The sequence below is a fragment of the Thamnophis sirtalis genome, unplaced genomic scaffold (genome assembly GCF_051295495.1).
Source record: "Thamnophis sirtalis isolate CommonGarterSnake01/CBP01778 unplaced genomic scaffold, rThaSir2_p1.2 scaffold_14, whole genome shotgun sequence".
In the NCBI taxonomy this organism is placed as follows: domain Eukaryota; kingdom Metazoa; phylum Chordata; class Lepidosauria; order Squamata; family Natricidae; genus Thamnophis; species Thamnophis sirtalis.
The window spans coordinates 45,647,698-45,665,675 of record NW_028261394.1 but is presented as its reverse complement, the minus strand read 5'-3'; the positions used below and the strand labels follow the sequence as shown (position 1 = coordinate 45,665,675).

Sequence of the window (17,978 nt, the reverse complement as noted above, 5' to 3'; positions counted from 1 at the left end):
TAGAATTTGGAGCAAAGAATTGGTGTCTCAACAAAGAAGCTGCAATCTATGAGTCACAGCACAAGGCCTAGTGATAGACTTCTTTTGGCTGGTCTATTTAATCATTCCGTGGCGGAGAAGATCCTAGTGAGTATGCCAGATAAGTTAAAAGTAACTTGTTCTCCAATATCTACATCAGAAGCCGAGGTGGCGCAGGTGAGCCGAGGTGGCACAGTGGTTAAATGCAGCACTGCAGGTTACTTCAGCTGACTGCAGTTCTGCAGTTCGGCTGTTCAAATCTCACCGGCTCAGGGTTGACTCAGCCTTCCATCCTTCCGAGGTGGGTAAAATGAGGACCCGGATTGTTGTTGGGGGCGATATGCTGATTCTGTAAACCGCTTAGAGAGGGCTGAAAGCCCTATGAAGCGGTACATAAGTCTAACTGCTATTGCTATTGCTAGAACCAGGAGAACAAAGATTACAGGCCAATAATGTGATCTCTGGGTCCTCAAGAATATCTAGGCTCTTGCGGTGGTATGTGAGAAAGACCTTGGGAAGCAGGGCAAAGAGTAACTGCCTAGAGGATAGTCAGATAAGAGACAGCATAGCCCACGGTTGCATAATGGGTGGAAAAATAGACTTAGAATGGACACTCCCTAATTTTTCAGGCCAGGTAAGAGACTTATTATTTCAGGCACTAAGTCAGTTTTCTGCTACCATTGTAACTTTGAATGGTCACTAAATTAACTGCTTTAAGTCAAGGACTACCTGCATATTAAGGAGCAGACTGCATCTTGTCACTGTTTTTTTGCTTTGTTTTCCTCCTGACTGCCAAAAGAGACCCATCTAACTTCTGCTGAAGGTTGGCTGGCCGGGGACCAGAGGTGGAATTCAGCAGGTTCTGACTAGTTCTGGAGACCCGGTAGCAGAAATTTTGAGGAGTTCAGAGAACCAGTAAATACAGCCTCCGACTGGCTCCGCCCCCATCTATTCTCTGCCTCCTGAGTCCCAGCTGATCAGGAGGAAATGGGGATTTTGCAGTATCCTTCCCCTGGAGTGGGGAGGGAATGGAGATTTTGCAGTATCCTTCCCCTGGAGTGGGGAGGGAATGGAGCTTTTGCAGTATCCTTCCCCTGGAGTGGGGAGGGAATGGGGATTTTGCAGTATCCTTCCCCTGGAGTGGGGAGGGAATGGAGATTTTGCAGTATCCTTCCCCTGGAGTGAGGAGGGAATGGGGATTTTGCAGTATCCTTCCCCTGGAATGGGGAGGGAATGGGGATTTTGCAGTATCCTTCCCCTGGAGTGAGGAGGGAATGGGGATTTTGCAGTATCCTTCCCCTGGAGTGGGGAGGGAATGGAGATTTTGCAGTATCCTTCCCCTGGAGTGGGGAGGGAATGGAGATTTTGCAGTATCCTTCCCCTGGAGTGAGGAGGGAATGGGGATTTTGCAGTATCCTTCCCCTGGAATGGGGAGGGAATGGAGATTTTGCAGTATCCTTCCCCTGGAGTGGGGAGGGAATGGAGATTTTGCAGTATCCTTCCCCTGGAGTGGGGAGGGAATGGAGATTTTGCAGTATCCTTCCCCTGGAGTGGGGAGGGAATGGGGATTTTGCAGTATCCTTCCCCTGGAGTGGGGAGGGAATGGAGATTTTGCAGTATCCTTCCCCTGGAATGGGGAGGGAATGGGGATTTTGCAGTATCCTTCCCCTGGAGTGCGGAGGGAATGGAGATTTTGCAGTATCCTTCCCCTGGAATGGGGAGGGAATGGGGATTTTGCAGTATCCTTCCCCTGGAGTGGGGAGGGAATGGAGATTTTGCAGTATCCTTCCCCTGGAATGGGGAGGGAATGGGGATTTTGCAGTATCCTTCCCCTGAAGTGCGGAGGGAATGGAGATTTTGCAGTATCCTTCCCCTGGAGTGGGGAGGGAATGGAGATTTTGCAGTATCCTTCCCCTGGAGTGCGGAGGGAATGGGGATTTTGCAGTATCTTTCCCCTGGAGTGGGGAGGGAATGGGGATGTGGCAGTATCCTTCCCCTGGAGTGGGGAAGGAATGGAGTTTTTACAATATCCTTCCCCTGCCACACCCACCAAGCCATGCCCACCAAGCCACACCACAAAACCGTGGCCACAGAACCAGTAGTAAAAAAATTTTGAATCCCACCGCTGCCGGGAACAAATCACAAAAACAACATCCGGTCTCAGAGCCCAATGAAATTCTGTGCATTAAAAAAAGAGCTACATTTCCATCTACCTCTGCCAAGTCACCTCTGGTTCCCCATTTCTCCAAAGCAATGCACCTTCACCCTTGGTAAATCCAAGCACGCTTTGTTTTCATTCTAAAGGTTGCTAATTCTCATGGCTTTGATTGCCCTACTCGGTAAAATCTGCTCCCATGGGGGCAGGTGGGGGGAAACATAGACCTCATCCCTGGGGAAATTAGCCGAATACTCCTTACAAAGCAGGAGTGTAGTAACACTTCGAAGCTGGAAAACCTGTATGCTGCGATGCCTGGAGGGTGAAGCATCTTTCTTTTCAAACAGGCTCAGCAAAGCTGTTTTCCAGAGTTGTTATTCTCCCCTGGGAAGCGGCTACAACTTCAGGAAGAAAAAGTGTGACTGCTTGATTTCGGAAGTTTGCTATTGTGCTAAAAAAAAAGAGATATGAAGGCCTTCTAGGGGACCAATTGTTAAAACTCAAGAGCAAAAAAGAGGAATATCCAACCCTAGGAATCTGTTTATCTCTTGCGGATCTGAGCTGAGATTCTCACATTCCCATTTTCTGAAGGGCGAAAACAATTGGGGATCAATTTTGTTGAGTGAGGTCCTTGGTTCTCTTTGAGATGGGTGGTTTTCTTTCAGACCTTTCACTACCAAACTAGGGGATATCATCAGTGCTGTGCAAAATCACCACGCTCGGGGAGCCCCAAGGAGCCCACAGTTCAACCCTGAGCTAAAAAATATCCTCTCCAATCGGTAGCCCCAAGGGGGCTTTTTCAGGAGGCAACTGGACTTTCTTGTGGTTCCTTTTTTTTTTTTTGGAAGAGGTTTCGCTTCTCATCCAAGAAGCTTCTTCAGCTCTTACAGGATAGTAGGGAATGGATGTCAGAGCTGAAGAATCTTCTGTTCTGACCCAGGCTTCCTTAACAAGCATGAAGCAGAGTCTTGGTCCCAGCAAAACCTCTTTCATTTCCTTTCATTCACAGTCCGCACGGCTTAGCAAAACGTCTTTCAGAGGAATGTTTATCCACACGAACCTTATCTCGCTTGGAGAGCTGCCAGATAACTAGTTTCCAAACGCAGGGCAAGGCAGAACTTGGCACAGAGTCTCTTATAGTCAGAAACAGAACTTTCCACTCTTGAAATGACTGAATGAATGGTTTCCCGCAAAAGCCCACTCCCCGTTCGTTCCTCTTTTGTTTTCTATGGGAGGGGCCATTCACCTCCAAGGTGTGGCTTTACTCCTAAGTCAACCCTGCTTTCTTAGTTGTTCTTGTCTTCTGGCCGCTCTGCACATGCACACACTGGGAACAGGCTCCAGCTGTTCCTCTGCCTCACTGCTTTCTAGCTCCCTCTCTGCCTCCAACACAGAGCCCTCATCTGTGCTTTCCTCAGCTCCCAGCCTCCTGAAAAAGCACCTTTGGGACAGCCATGAATCTCTACTGACTTCTTTCTCCAATTGATATCAACTAGTTTTTTTTTCAACTGATGATCCTTGGTGTCCAGAATCCTGCCCGCCGTGGACAGAGGGTGTTGAACTCCCAGCATGCCTACAGGGCCCCCAAGTACGGAAAGGTGACCTAGAAGAAATCACACATGAAAAGAGCCGAGGTGGCGCAGTGGTTAAATGCAGCACTGCAGGCTACTTCAGCTGACTGCAGTTCAGCTGTTCAAATCTCACCGGCTCAGGGTTGACTCAGCCTTCCATCCTTCCGAGGTGGGTAAAATGAGGACCCGGATTGTTGTTGGGGGCAATATGCTGACTTTGCAAACTGCTTAGAGAGGGCTGAAAGCCCTATGAAGCGGTATATAAGTCTAACTATTACTATTGCTATTGCTATTGCTTTACTGCAGTTCAGCTGTTCAAATCTCACCGGCTCAGGGTTGACTCAGCCTTCCATCCTTCCGAGGTGGGTAAAATAAGGACCCGGATTGTTGTTGGGGGCAATATGCTGACTCTGTAAACCGCTTAGAGAGGGCTGAAAGCCCTATGAAGCGGTATATAAGTCTAAATGCCATTGCTATTGCTAAAAGGAAGGAAGTCGGTTGCTTCCCCACTTGAGGTCTTCTTTTTGATCAATCCAAAAACCCTGGAGTCATTTTTGGCGCCCCACCGAAACCCCCCAAAAGCAGACTTGCTTTTGAGATGGAAGCTGACTCCGAACTCTTGCGTAAGACGCTGAGCTTGTCGATCAGAAAAGTAGGCAGTTCAGCGGTTTGAATCCCTAGCGCGGGTCTCCTGCCTGACCTCCAGGCTCCCTTTCCAACTCTGTCACTGTTGACTCTTCAAACTTCGCAGAGGAAGCTCGCTTAACCTTTGCTGCATGACTGGGAGTCACATCCGTGTTTTGCATGCAGCAGTTCCGGCTTGTTTGTTTCCCGGTTTCCTTGTTTGCTGTGCCGCTTTGTCCTCGTGGAAACGGCAGCGGAGGAGGTCAGGAGGCGCTCTGCCAATGCATAATGCAAGCCGTTTGATCCAAAATTCAGAGCTAATGGGAAGCCGAACGCTTCCAGCTCCAACCAAAAACACAGTTGTGAGCATCAGAAGCCAAATAACCCTGTTCTATCAGCGGATGATGAACAACATATGAATGGGGGGGGGGAATTTCACCAGCCCAGAAATTGCAAAGGAGGACAAAGTAGATGACTTTTTCAGAGTCTTTATTTTATTATTATTATACAATTGTATCACAGCGGCCAGTTGTTTCGCCGGATTTGGCATTGGTTACTAGTCGGGCCCCACCCAGGGGCCTAGGACGTCGTAACGTATTTTCGTAATATGCGTGCAGATCCAAGCAGTGCGGCTTTTTGCATTTGACTGATGGTGGTTTTGTCAATTTTTAACTGTTTTAAATGTAATTCCAGTGCTTTTGGAATAGCACCCAGTGTGCCGATTACCACTGGAATTACCACTGCTGGTTTGTGCCATAGTCGTTGAATTTCGATTTTTAAGTCCTGGTATCTTGCGATTTTTTCAAGTTCCTTCTCAGCGACCCTGCTATCACCTGGTATTGCGATGTCTATGATTGTAACCTTGTTTTTCTCAACCTGTGTGATGTCTGGTGTATTAAGCGCCAGTATTTTGTCCGTTTGTATACGGAAATCCCACAAGATCTTGACCATCTGATTTTCGGTGACTTTTTCAGGCTGATGTTCCCACCAGTTTGTTACTGTTTTAATATTAAAATTTTTGCACAAATTCCAATGGATCATTTGCGCTACTGAATTGTGCCGCAATTTATAATCAGTCTGCGCGATTTTTTTACAGCAGCTGAGTATGTGATCAACAGTTTCATCAGCTTCTTTGCAAAGTCTGCATTTGGCATCATCAGAGGATTTTTCAATTTTGGCCTTAATGGCATTTGTGCGGATAGCTTGTTCTTATTATTATTATTATTATTTATTTGTCTTGTATGCCGCCCACTCCCGGAGGACTCCGGGCGGCTCACAAAAGACAAGGGAAAGGGGGGAAACGAGACAAAGACAACATATTAAAAACAAAACCAACATTCACAATTTCCGTGGAGGTAGATGCTTCTCAGCTGCCCCCAGCCTGCTGGAACAGCCAGGACTTGGTGGCTTTGCGGAAGGCCGGGAGGGTCGTAAGGGTCCGGATCTCAACAGGGAGCTCGTTCCAGAGGGCCGGAGCTGCAACAGAGAAGGCTCTCCCCCGGGGAGTCGCCAGCCGACATTGGCTGGCAGATGGAATCCGGAGGAGACCTAACCTGTGCGATCTAATTGGTCTGAGAGAGGTAATCGGCAGGAGGCGGTCTCTCAGGTACCCAGGTCTTGAATGGAGTTACATTATAGCAAATTATGGAAAACAGAATAACAGAGTTGGAAGGGACCTTGGAGGTCTTCTAGCCCAACCTCCTGCTTAGGCAGGAAACCCAACACCACTTCAGACAAAGATGTTGTCAAACATCTTCTTAAAAACCTACAGTTGGGGTCGTAAGTCGAGGACTATCTGAATTTAATCGTTGGCTCAGTTTTGACTAATCATAAGGAGGGTTGAAGCCTGCCGCTTAAGATAGCACCAATTTGGCAAACATTGAAACTTTTCTCGTTTTTTTTAACACTATTTTTAACTGGAGTGCGTGCTATTTCATTACTGCCGCTGAGCTCTTAGAAATGGGATTGCTTATTGTGTCTAGATGTTTATTTTTAAATAGGACTATTTAGTCACCAAGATACCACCCCCAGATCTTGACTTCCTAGGCGTTTCAGCTCGCTGGCTGAGTCTGCTTTATATTCCTACAAGCACTAAACGGAATTGATCCGGGGTCTGATATCGGCAATCCCACACTCTCGCTCGTCAAAGAATTGGGCATGCATTGCTCACCGGGTCACTCAGAAGCTAATTTAACATGATCTTTGGGGTTTGGTGGCTGGGAATAGCTCTCTTCTCCAGTCTATCTTCATACTTTTAAGTAGGTGTAGAAAAGGAGTGCTGAGAATCTCAGGATGGTTGATTAAAACAGCCATAGGGGTAATGGTAAAGGTTCCCCCTTGCACATATGCACAGGCGTCTCCCAGCAGAGACTCGAAAATCAGCTGGCCAGCAGGAGGCGCACGCATATGTGCAATGGAGCTGACCTGGGCGATGGCTCGTGTGCCCACAGAGATGGCTCGCCATCATGGTCCTAGGTGTGGTACATCAAATTATCTGCTACAAAGTCCTACCTGTCAATGAATATTTCGGCTTCAACCACAACAACACAAGGGCAAATAATAGATACAAACTTAGATACAACAGATCAGAGGTGGGTTCCTACCAGTTTGCACCTATTCGGTAGAACCGGTTCGTCAAATCTACCGAACCGGTTAGAAGAGGTTCCACCAGTGGACCCAGAAAGCAGGCCACACCTACAGAAGAGGTTCCAAAAAATTTTGAAACCCACCACTGCCACACAGAGAGAGAGAGAGAGAGAGAGAGAGAGAGAGAGAGAGAGAGAGAAAGGAAGAAAGAAAGAAAGAAAGAAAGAAAGAAAGAAAGAAAGAAAAAAGAAAGAAAGAAAAAGAGAGAGAGAGAGATGAAAGAAAAAAAGAAAAAAGGGACAGAGACAAAAGTAAGGGGAGAGAGAGAGAGAGAGAGAGAGAGAGAAAGAAAGAAAGAAAGAAAGAAAGAAAGAAAGAAAGAAAGAAAGAAAGAAAGAAAGAAAGAAAGAAAACACATGGCCGATAAGCCACTCCCACCAGGTCACATGGCCAGCAAGCCACTCCCATAAAGGAGGCCACACCCACAGATTAGGTTCCACAAAATTTTGAAACCCACCACTGCAACAGATGTAAACCGCTCCAAACTCGACTGCAGAAAATACGACTTTAGCAACAGAGTGGTCAACACCTGAAATGCTCTACCTGACTCTGTGGTTTCTTCCCCAAACCCCCAAAACTTTAACCTTAGGCTGTCTACTGTTGACTTCACCCCATTCCTAAGAGGTCTTTAAGGGGCGTGCATAAGCGCACCAGCGTGCCTTCCATCCCTGTCCTAATATTCCCTCGTGTTCGTATCCATTTCATGTATTCATAATCATGTTTATGCTTACTGTGTATATGTTATCTAATTCATGCTTGACGAAATAAAAGAAAAATGTCCCATTCATGCTTCCTTTTTATCCATGCTAAAATGTTTGCCCCTAGCTCACACATCTTTTCTGAAAGCTGGGAATCCATCAGTAAGGCTGGCTTGAACAAGAAGATACCAAACTGGAAGGAGGGAAGCCCTGTTCAGCTTCCCACCTTATTTAGACTCAGTTTCATTACAGGAATACCTATTCTTTTCTCTCTGTAGCTACAGCCCTTCTTTTTCAAGGATTTCTGATTTCCACGCTGTGCCGGGAGCCCTCTTCTGGAGAAACAGAACAAACGTTGGTGGTTTCTACGTATCTCTCTCTCTCTCTCTCTCTGGGTGTGCTTTATAATTCACTGTATTTCTTTAAAAACTTTCACAGCATATCATACAAAGCTGTATCATATCACAGCTTTATTCCCCTTCGCAATGAAAGCTCAATCTATTATTTTTGTGTTGGTGCACCAGCTAAATAAGGGACGCAGTGGCTCAGTGACTAAGACGCCGAGCTTGTCGATCTGGGGGTTCAAATCCCTAGCACCGAGTAACGGAGTGAGCTCCTGTCAACTGTTCGAAAGCAGGTAAAAAAATGCAAGTAGAAAAATGGGAACCACCTCAGGTGGGAAGGTAACAGGGTTCCATGAGCCTTCAGCGTTTAGTCATGCTGGCCATATGACCACAGAGACTTCTTTGGACAGGGTTGGCTCTTTGGCTTTGAAACGGAGATGAGCAACGCCCCCTAGAGTTGGGAACGCACATATGTGCGAGGGGAACCTTTACCTTCACCAGCTTAACAATGATGCATTTTTATTTCTTGGCCATTGGCTGGGCTCACCCAACGTTCTGACAGCTAGTTTGCAAACTTCAGTCTCCGTTTCCATATATCACATTTGACCAAAAAAAAACCCAACCACTAAATAAATCATGCTTTGGTGTGCTACAATGTGTGGATCCAGACAAGCTATGGCTACTCAACTAATCAGGACGAAAAAACAGCCACGGCTTAAAGTAACATTTGAAGCCAGGCATCTTCAAAGCTTAGATTTCATGTTTGCCAACCAATGATGAAGCTGGTCATACCTCAAAACTATGACAGATGGATCCTATTTTGTGTCCCTTCTGGAGAGCCTATCTTCTCCCAGACTATGCATAGAAGTTTATTGAAGCGTCCTAATGAAACATGATAAAGAAGGGCTAAAACTGTATTTTGGGCATCTTGAAGTATCTGCTTCATTCTCATCTTAGATCTCTTAACAAGAAGAAACCTCAACTCCGTTGCTTCCCTGCTTGTGGGCTTTTGTACAGTACCTTGATAACTCAACCAGATCCATCTTGGAGATTTGAGAACGGGAGGCCCATATAGTGAAAAGGACAATGAGGGAAAGTTGCGTTTGAGTTGACTAAGTCAACCCAACTTGAGTTAACCAATTTTGTTGTATACATGATGTACAATGACAATAAAGGCTATACGAGACTTGACTTCATGAGGGAAGATGGGTATCGTAACTTGTGGGAGGCCCTATATACTCTCTCATCTTTGCAAATGTACTTTTCACCCCTGTGAAAAGTACGTGCACCAGACGCAGAGATCACTCCCTTCCTGTTGCAATTCCAAAACTACAGAAAAGGACATAAGGCCCAACCTTAATCTGCCAATGTTGCTGCTGTGTGGACTCATAATAGTCGGTATATACACGGAATGTGTAAAGGTGTCCAAACCAAAAGCTCATCAATCCACATCAGCCTCAGTTTCCCCAATTTTACAAGCACAAACATCAAAGAATGACCTAGCAGGATGTTGGGGGGAAAAGTAACAACACTAATTCAAACTCTTTTCTGCAAATTTAGACCTAAAGGCCTGTGCACGAGCTATTCTTTTATCCTTTAATCATAGTGACTGCCAAACTTGAGAAGTTCATATCAGTGATGGGATTCAATTATTTTTTACTATGGGCGTGGCTTGGTGGGCGTGGCGTGGCTTGGTGGGCGTGGCAGGGGAAGATTACTGCAAAAATCCCCATTCCCTCCCGATCAGCTGGGACTCGGGAGGCAGAGACTAGATGGGGGCGGGGCCAGTTAGAGATGGTATTTACTGGTTCTCTGAACTACTCAAAATTTCCGCTACCGGTTCGTTAGAACTGGTCCGAACCTGCTGAATCCCACCTCCGGTTCAAATGTCTTTGAAGGATGCTTCGCATTGAAAGGCACTAGGGCAAGGGACATCTTCTCCGTCAATTGATTAAAACCAAAAGTTGGTCATTTCCGTGCTATATATCAAGGAAGGAAACGTGAATGAGAACACTGAGAACGGGAAAATAAGATATCGCTCCCAGGGAGGAACCTCGCTAGACAGCTTGGTGCAAGTATAACTTCACCCCTCCCTTACAGCTTGCAGTTTCAAGGCATGGAAGTTCTTGAAAGTTGAGTAGAACGGTTTTTATCAAAATAGCTCCTGTAACAACTTTCCTTCTCCTCCCGGCTCCCCAGCTGTTGCAGATTCTTCTCCAGGCCTCTTTCTCCCAATATTTCTACCACATACTAAGACTTGTTGAAGTGCAACATGGCAAGCAGACTGTCGTTATTTCCTAACTGAAGGGAGAAACTTCCTACTGGGGAGTGCACGCTGCGTTCCTTCTTACCCTGCCCAGACAAATTGGCACATTGTCAGAGCTAGCTCATTCAGCTGTTCCATGTGAACTTCCCACCACAAAATAGGATTATTTTTTGGGGGGGTGGCTGTTAAGATTCCAAATAAAGTTGGAAATTATAAAGTCCCATGATTCGATTTTCTAATAGGCGACATTTAAGAGATGACAACATGGATTTTTCCCCCCCACAAAAGCCATGAAATGCAGGGGAGAGGAACGTGAATATGCTTTCCTCCGTTGTCCTTATCCATAGGGATCGAGAACAGAAACTTAATCAGCCAACGTGGTTTAGAGTAGGGGTTTTCTCTTTCTTGCTAGCTGTGGATCCTGCTTGCCCCTTCTCAGAAGAACAAGCTGGCATTTACAGTCATCCCCCTCAATTGATGAAGCTGAGATCTAGCGACTTGCCTAAAGCCACTGAAGAAGTTTCAGAGAAGAGTAACTCTAACACCCTATGATATGCCGTATGCTAAATACATAAATAGAGAGGAGCAGTATGGAATTGGATAATCAACACCTTTGTCCCTTTCCTTTCACCCAAATGATAGCCAAACTATCAGCATCCTAAAAAAGACAGTTCTTCAGATCAACAATCACAGGTTGATGTCGGTTTTTTTGCTTTTACAATGACTTCAAGCGTGCACTCTTGGCAGAGCAAATCCCTTCGGTCATTGGGGAGGGGGGCTTTCCACTAAGTCATGGTTTGTTTAATCACAGTTTCTTCCATCAAACACAGCTGGAGTGCTGAATTGACAGCTATGGATTACAAATTACGATCGGTGGATTGGAGTAAATGCATTAAACCCAATCTGAGCAAATTGGAGTACTGTTAGCTTGACGTTCGCTTGCAACCTTCAGTCTGAATGGCTAAGCAGAGCTGAGTCCACCTTAGCTCTTCAATCGTTTTGGTTAAGACTCCTAATCAGGTTGCAGAAGGAATGGATCAACATTGCATCTCCAGCCCTAAACATCACTGTGGGTGTCTAATTTGCACATTTCCATCATTTGAACGTGAAGACACCACAGTCAACATCCCACCACGCTAAACATTGGTTGACGGAACCATTGTCTACTACACTACCAGCCAAAATTCCCGTTTCCCACTGAAGTCAACTTTCAGTGTCTCAACGCTCCCCAATCTTTCCCCCGTAGAAGTCCAGAGGACTAATCTTCATTGGAAATTTCCTCCTGGACAAACCAGGATCCGACTTTATGTGGAGAGCCCAACCCTGTTGTGTGTTTGGAGATTGTGAGACAGAATCCCTTCGAAGTGTGAATGCAGCAGAAGTACAATGCCAGCAGCAGAGCAGGGCAAGGTTTTGTGACTGCTTTGATCTACCCTTGAGAGAGAGGACGGAAAGAAGTTAGGCACAAGGAGGCACACACACACACACACCTCTTAGGAGGAGAACATGTGCCTTGCATACCTAAGTCCCAGGTTCAGATTTTAACCCAGGTAGCAAAAACGGTCAGTGATGGGATAGAAGTAAAAAAAACATCCTTCTCTCTGTTTTGGACGCTGGGAGACTCATGCAACATAAACACTGGATTAGTTGGACACTCAGCCCAATTGCTAGAAAGCCGCTGTTTTCTGGCGCTTGGGTTAAACCCCAAGCAAATCCGACTTCCAGACCTAAAAAGGAATTAGCTTATTATTATTATTTTTTTCCTATGCCGGAGTATCCACCCCTCCAATGGAAAAAGACAGTAACCGAAGCACTTTCACCTCCTCAAAGAAAAGCAGGCGAGGCTAAGCAGCTCTCACACCAGAGGGGAAAACATCGCAACATCATGCCACGCCACAACAAATCACCTTTTGGTACAACACCAGACCTTTCCACACACACACACACCCCTCCAAAAAAACATCAAATCTGTGGGTATCTTCCCAGAAGGAAGGCTCTCTCTCTCTCACACACACACACACACACACACACACACACACACACACACACACACGCAGCCGACAGGAGTTTAGAAGTTGCAGCTTTCCTAATTCCTGGGCTTTTGACAGACAGCAACAGCAGGATATCAGAGCCCTCTTGATTTTAAGAAGGCTGGGTGTCTTCCTCTCCAAACCCCCCCCCTCCACTTTTTTTTTTGCTGCCTGTCTGGAAAAGGGGGAGGATTTATGAGAGTTGAGAAGAAAGCGGGGAGGGAGGAGGGGAAAGATAGTGACTAATGCTCGGGTTTGCAAATCCACTAAGGATTTTGGGGGGGGGGGGAGGAGAAGCTCCCACAGTCTTGTTCCTTTCCTTTCCTTTTCCCCATTCAATTCTTCCCCATTCTAAATTTCTCTCCAAGGAGGGTCCACCCAGATGAGGAACTGCTTTTAACAGATATTTCTCTCTCCCCCCCCCCTCCGGACACACACACACACCTCCAAAAAAAGACACAGGGGAAAAAAAGAGGGGAGCAAATCAAAGTTGAAGCCTATTAAAACAGATGGGGGTGGAAAGAATCTCTTCTGGTGCTGCACATCCAAGCCACTGCTTCACTTCTGTAAATAGGTGGGGGGATCGAATAACCTTTGCATTTGATATGCTCAAAGCCACCCGGTCTACACAGCACAGCTACGATACCTACTAATGTACGTGTGGGTGTCTGTGCCTCTTTATCCCTGTGATTGGAGGCTACTAACCCAGCATTTCTGTCTTGCAGAATCTTTTTTCCTCGCATCCCCGGCTCAGGATTTCTAGTCAACCTGCAGCCCTTAAGAAACCAGACACTTCCAAAGCGCCAAATGCAAAGAAAGAGAGAGAGAGAGAGAGAGAGAGAGGGACAGAAGCATCAAAGGGAGAGAGGGGAGAGGGGGAAAAAAACCCCCAGAAATGGTAAAGAAACCCCATACAATTTCAAGGACCAAATCACCAAAACCAGATGCCTTACCTGGCAGAGGATGAAGGCAACCGTAACTTGAACGTTGTGTTGCATTGTGCTTTAGCTTAGAAGCGACCGGAGGTATTTCCCTGCATGCACTCAGCTGCACTGAGCATATTTTCCGCTGTGGAACAGCCTTTGAGGAGAGGGAGAGCGCGAGAGAGGGAGAGAGAGAGAGAGAGAAAGAGAGGGAGACTGTCTTGAGAGCTCGCCAACTTCCCAAATAGAGAGCAACATCACCACCAAAGCATTGGATAAAGGCTGATGACCAGAACCAATAGCTGTACAAGGATGCTTTCTTCACCAATGTTCTTCTTTTTTTTCCTCTCTCTCTCTCTCTCTCTCTCTCTCTCTCTCTTCCTTTTACATCACACAGCTTGGGCACGGTCCCCTTTGCCAAATGCAATTCTTTCAGAAAATCTCCATGCGCCGGGAAGAAGGGAGAAAGTCTCAGCATAAGAAATCACACATTTCGTGGGTGGGGTGGGGAGGGTTTGAAAGGCAAGGCACAGTTCGCCGCTTCCCCTCCTCGCTCCAGATTTGCACTCGAGGGCATTGTCAGCCCTGGCAGGGTGGCAGCAAGCATGGCATTTTGTGGGGGGACGAGGGGGTGTTCCTTGGGAGGGCTTTATTCTGATATAAATCAAAGCCAAGGCTGCCCCCACCGGACTTTGGGTACTTCCAAAGTGTTGGAAAGTCTGAGCCGATCAAGTCCGTTCCATGAAGACCAGAAATCCTCCTAGGGGACTGGAGTCTAAAACATATGAAGAACAATTGCAGAAACTGGGTATGTTTTGGTTGCCACGAAGTAAAAAGGACGTGGAGACTCTAGAAAGAGGGCAGAGAAGAGCAACAAAGATGATTAGGGGACTGGGGACTAAAACATATGAAGAACGGTTGCAGGAACTGGGTATGTCTCGTTTCATGAAAAGAAGGACCAGTTCAGCGGTTCAAATCTCACTGGCTCAAGGTTGACTCATCCTTCCATCCTTCCTAGGTGGGTGAAATGAGGACCCAGACTGTGGGGGCAATATGCTGACTCTGTAAACCGCTTAGAGAGGGCTGAAAGCCCTATGAAGCGGTATATAAGTCTAATTGCTATTGCTATTGCTATTGTTTAATGAAAAGAAGGACTAGGGGAGACATGATAGCAGTCGTCCAATATCTCAGGGACTGCCACAATGAAGAGGGAATCAAGCTATTCTCCAAGGCACCTGGGGATAGAACAAGAAGCAATGGGTGGAAACTAATCAAGGAGAGAAGCAACTTAGAACTGAGGAGAAATTTCCTGACAGTGAGAACACTCACTCAGTGGGACAGCTTGCCTCCAGAAGTTGTGAATGCTCCAACACAGAATGTGTTTAAGATGACGTTGGATAGCCATTTGTCTGAAGTGGTGTAGGGTTTCCTGCCTAAGCAGGGGGTTGGACTAGAAGACCTCCAAGGTCCCTTCCAACTCTATTATTCTATTATACCTTAACTGGGTTTTTCACTTCCCCTTACAAACGAAAGGGAAGGGATATCAGATGGATTGGTGGGAAAGATCCAACCCGGGCCAGAGTTAGGCGTGGACCTCAGCCTTTCAGAGCAGAGATCCCGGATGACAGTTCTCAACAGCCTTACCTCCTTGCAGAAGATTCTTCAAGGTTGTCTGGATGGACCAAAATCTGTGTGGCACACTGGGATTTGGAATATAGGACCTGAAATGTCAAAAGACAACGTTGTGAACATACTTGTTTCAGTCCTACATACCACAACCCTGGAAAGCAAGCCAGTGTCACATTACAACAAATGAGAGTTGCATCTTAAAAAAAAGTGTTGTCTTTCCAAATAATAGCAGCGCCTCCTCTAATATAAGCACAGGCCAGATCCTGAAGGGGAAACTCAAAGACTTTGGCCACCTAATGAGAAGGAAGGACACCCTGGAAAAGAGCCACATGCTGGGAACGATGGAGGGCAGAAGAAGAAGGGGACGGCAGAGAAGGAGGTGGCTGGATGGAGTCACCGAAGCAGCCGGAGTGAGCTTAAATGGACTCCAGAGGATGGGAGAGGACAAGAAGGCCTGGAGGAACATTGTCCAAGGGTCGGACACAACTTCGCAACTAACAACATCAAAAGAATGAATGTTAGCCTTTCTGTCCTCAACCCCAAACATTTTCTCCTTCTTAGTCAACAACAATGTTGATGTTTCAGCTAAAAAGGTGTTAAACCAGTATGGCTTCTAGAACAATTGTCAACCAAATCCGAAAGGCAAAACATGGTTTAGAGCAGACATTAACACTTGCCAGGTATACCTTAAACCAAATATATCTTTTCCTAGGATGGGGCATCACCTCCAGAGAACCGCCACACACCTCTTAGAGAAGACACAGCTGTAGCAGGTGCTCCTTATGTAATTGACTTGGGATGTCAATTACAATTTCCCCTTTAAACCAGCACCGCTATGTAGCCCCTAGTAATGTGGTGCACTTTTGCAGTCTTAACTGTTACACCAAGGTCCAAGATCATAGTGTAGCGCAGATGAAAGGATGCACGGTGAATCTCATTGATTAGGTTTCCCCTCAAAAAGGTAACAAATTCATTTTCAAAAATCTTGAAAACTGAGCACGTCCAACTTCTAGCATTCATTTATTAAAGTGCAGATCATCATTAAAGTTTTTAGGTACTCCTGTTTCTTCCTGAGTCCAGAGCCAGGCTCGATGACTCAATATGGCCAACTGAACAGATTATGATCAGGCAAGATACCTGAATAAATGGGGAATGTTGAATTGGGGAGCTGTCAGTCCAAGAATGACATGGACTGAGCAATCTAGACAGAGTTCAGTTCTTGATTTGCTTGCACAGTAGACAGAATCTTGACAGACTAAAGCCTTGCTACTTTAATCCTAACCCTAAAATATATCCTGGGAGATTCTAGGGAGTGCCTATCCTAAATTTCTTTCTCTGATACAGTTTTGGGCTGTTGTCTCTTGTTCTCATCACCCCATTCGCTTGGAATATGCTTCCCCCTTCCTGGAAAGCTACAGCTTTGCTGTAGTCTCTCACACCTCCTTCCCGCTTCGTAGACACAATCCATCATGAGAGGCAAACCACAGGGAGTTTGCAACTCACATGCAACCACTACCAGGCACATCAACTATAAACCAGCGTGCTCTGATTTACTTCAATCTGACTTGGGAGGAAGCTGCAAAGCTCATTGGTCCATTCCAAAGCACGTCACATTTTGACCGGGTTCTGGCCTAGCCATCATTTGTTTCATGAGCGGGAAGGGCTATAAAGACTTCCTGTTCCAGCCATACATTTGTTCTGGGGTTCTGAAATGGCAGCCCCCCAGCTGGAGCAACACTGCTTAAAACCCAGGGTGTGCCGTTAAACTGCCTTAATGCTTCTCGAATCACTGTCTGTGTAATACACAGGCCCTACCACAGATGTGAGGAGAAGGAGAAGAAGAAGAAATCCCTCGTCTGTCCAGCACATAAAACAGCTGAGATGTGTATCTGGATATTGCTTGTGTGTACATGACCAGAATAGCTACAAGGCTCAGGCCTCCTGAATGACCAATCCACAGGACCACACGTGATCGGTATGTTTGATGCCTCCTCCATTGCTTCTGAAAGCTGCAACTGCATTCATACATTCCATTAACCCACACACGGTTTCTATTTCAGTGCATGAAATCGATTCTCTGTGTAAGTATGGACCTCTCACCCGATGTCAGCGTTCCGAGTAATGCAACAGAAAACAGAATTCCGTGGCAGGTAGGCTCCTCAAAGAACAATTTATTGGATACATCATATTGGCACAACTGGTGAAAGCCCGCGACTCTGAACGTTCCCGCGACTTTCACCTCATTAAAAAGTGAATGTTTCCCCTTTCCCCTCAAGCCTCTGGTCACACTGTCCAATCCAGTGGCTGGCTGGTTGCTTAGTTACTTCGCTCCTCCTCTGGTCAGCCACCTGTGAGAATGTCCTTGGTTCCCACAGGGAAACTTTTATTGTTTTGGCTTACAAAACCCCACCTCATTATTTTCCCCCTCCCTCTGTTGTGTGGCAACTCTGAAGCCTCCAAGATGGCCTCCTCAGCCAGATTCACTTCGGGGTTGATGCCCACATCAGTGCACAGGGAAGGGCAGGAGAAGCATGTTGAGGATTGCATACGGGACCCAATATTGCTGTATTTAATTTCTACTGAAAGCCATGGCAGAACTGATAGACACATGTTAAGAGTAAAAAATATACTATGGAAAAAAGAGGAGAGGGGAAGGGAAGGGAAGAGAAGAGAAGAGAAGAGAAGGGAAGAGGAGGGGAGGGGAGGGGAGGGAAGGGAAGGGAAGAGAAAAATGTTCCTAAGAAATAGGCATGGACTTGTCCATGTAACTGGCTATGAGCCAATTCTGATTCAAAGGTTCAACAAAACTAAATAGACATTCTTTCTTTTTTTAGAAAAAATTGTAATAAAAGATTATTTGTCAAAGAATGTAAAGTGATATCCCAGAATCTGAGCAATTTAGTTTTCAGAAATTCCCTTGCTGTCATCCCAGAACGGGCCCATTGCGTGAAAATATTACCATGAAGATTTCCCCATCCACCAAAGTATTAATTGTACGAAGGAGACCTTACAATATTAATGTAATCACAACTTGTAGAGTTATGGAAACGGAGCTTAAATATACACTGGAGGTC

At 46.1% G+C, this 17,978-nt stretch overlaps 1 protein-coding gene across 1 annotated transcript in view; it reads right to left on the bottom strand.

The window, feature by feature from the left end:
* CDH13 (cadherin 13) overlaps positions 1-13,492 on the bottom strand; it is a 493,491-nt gene extending 479,999 nt beyond the window's left edge. The window contains exon 1 of the mRNA XM_087729287.1: positions 13,306-13,492. Coding sequence (XP_087585413.1) covers positions 13,306-13,350 — 45 coding nt within the window. The 5' untranslated portion in view covers positions 13,351-13,492. The remainder of the gene's footprint in view (positions 1-13,305) is intronic.
* Between the last annotated feature and the right edge of the window lie 4,486 nt (positions 13,493-17,978).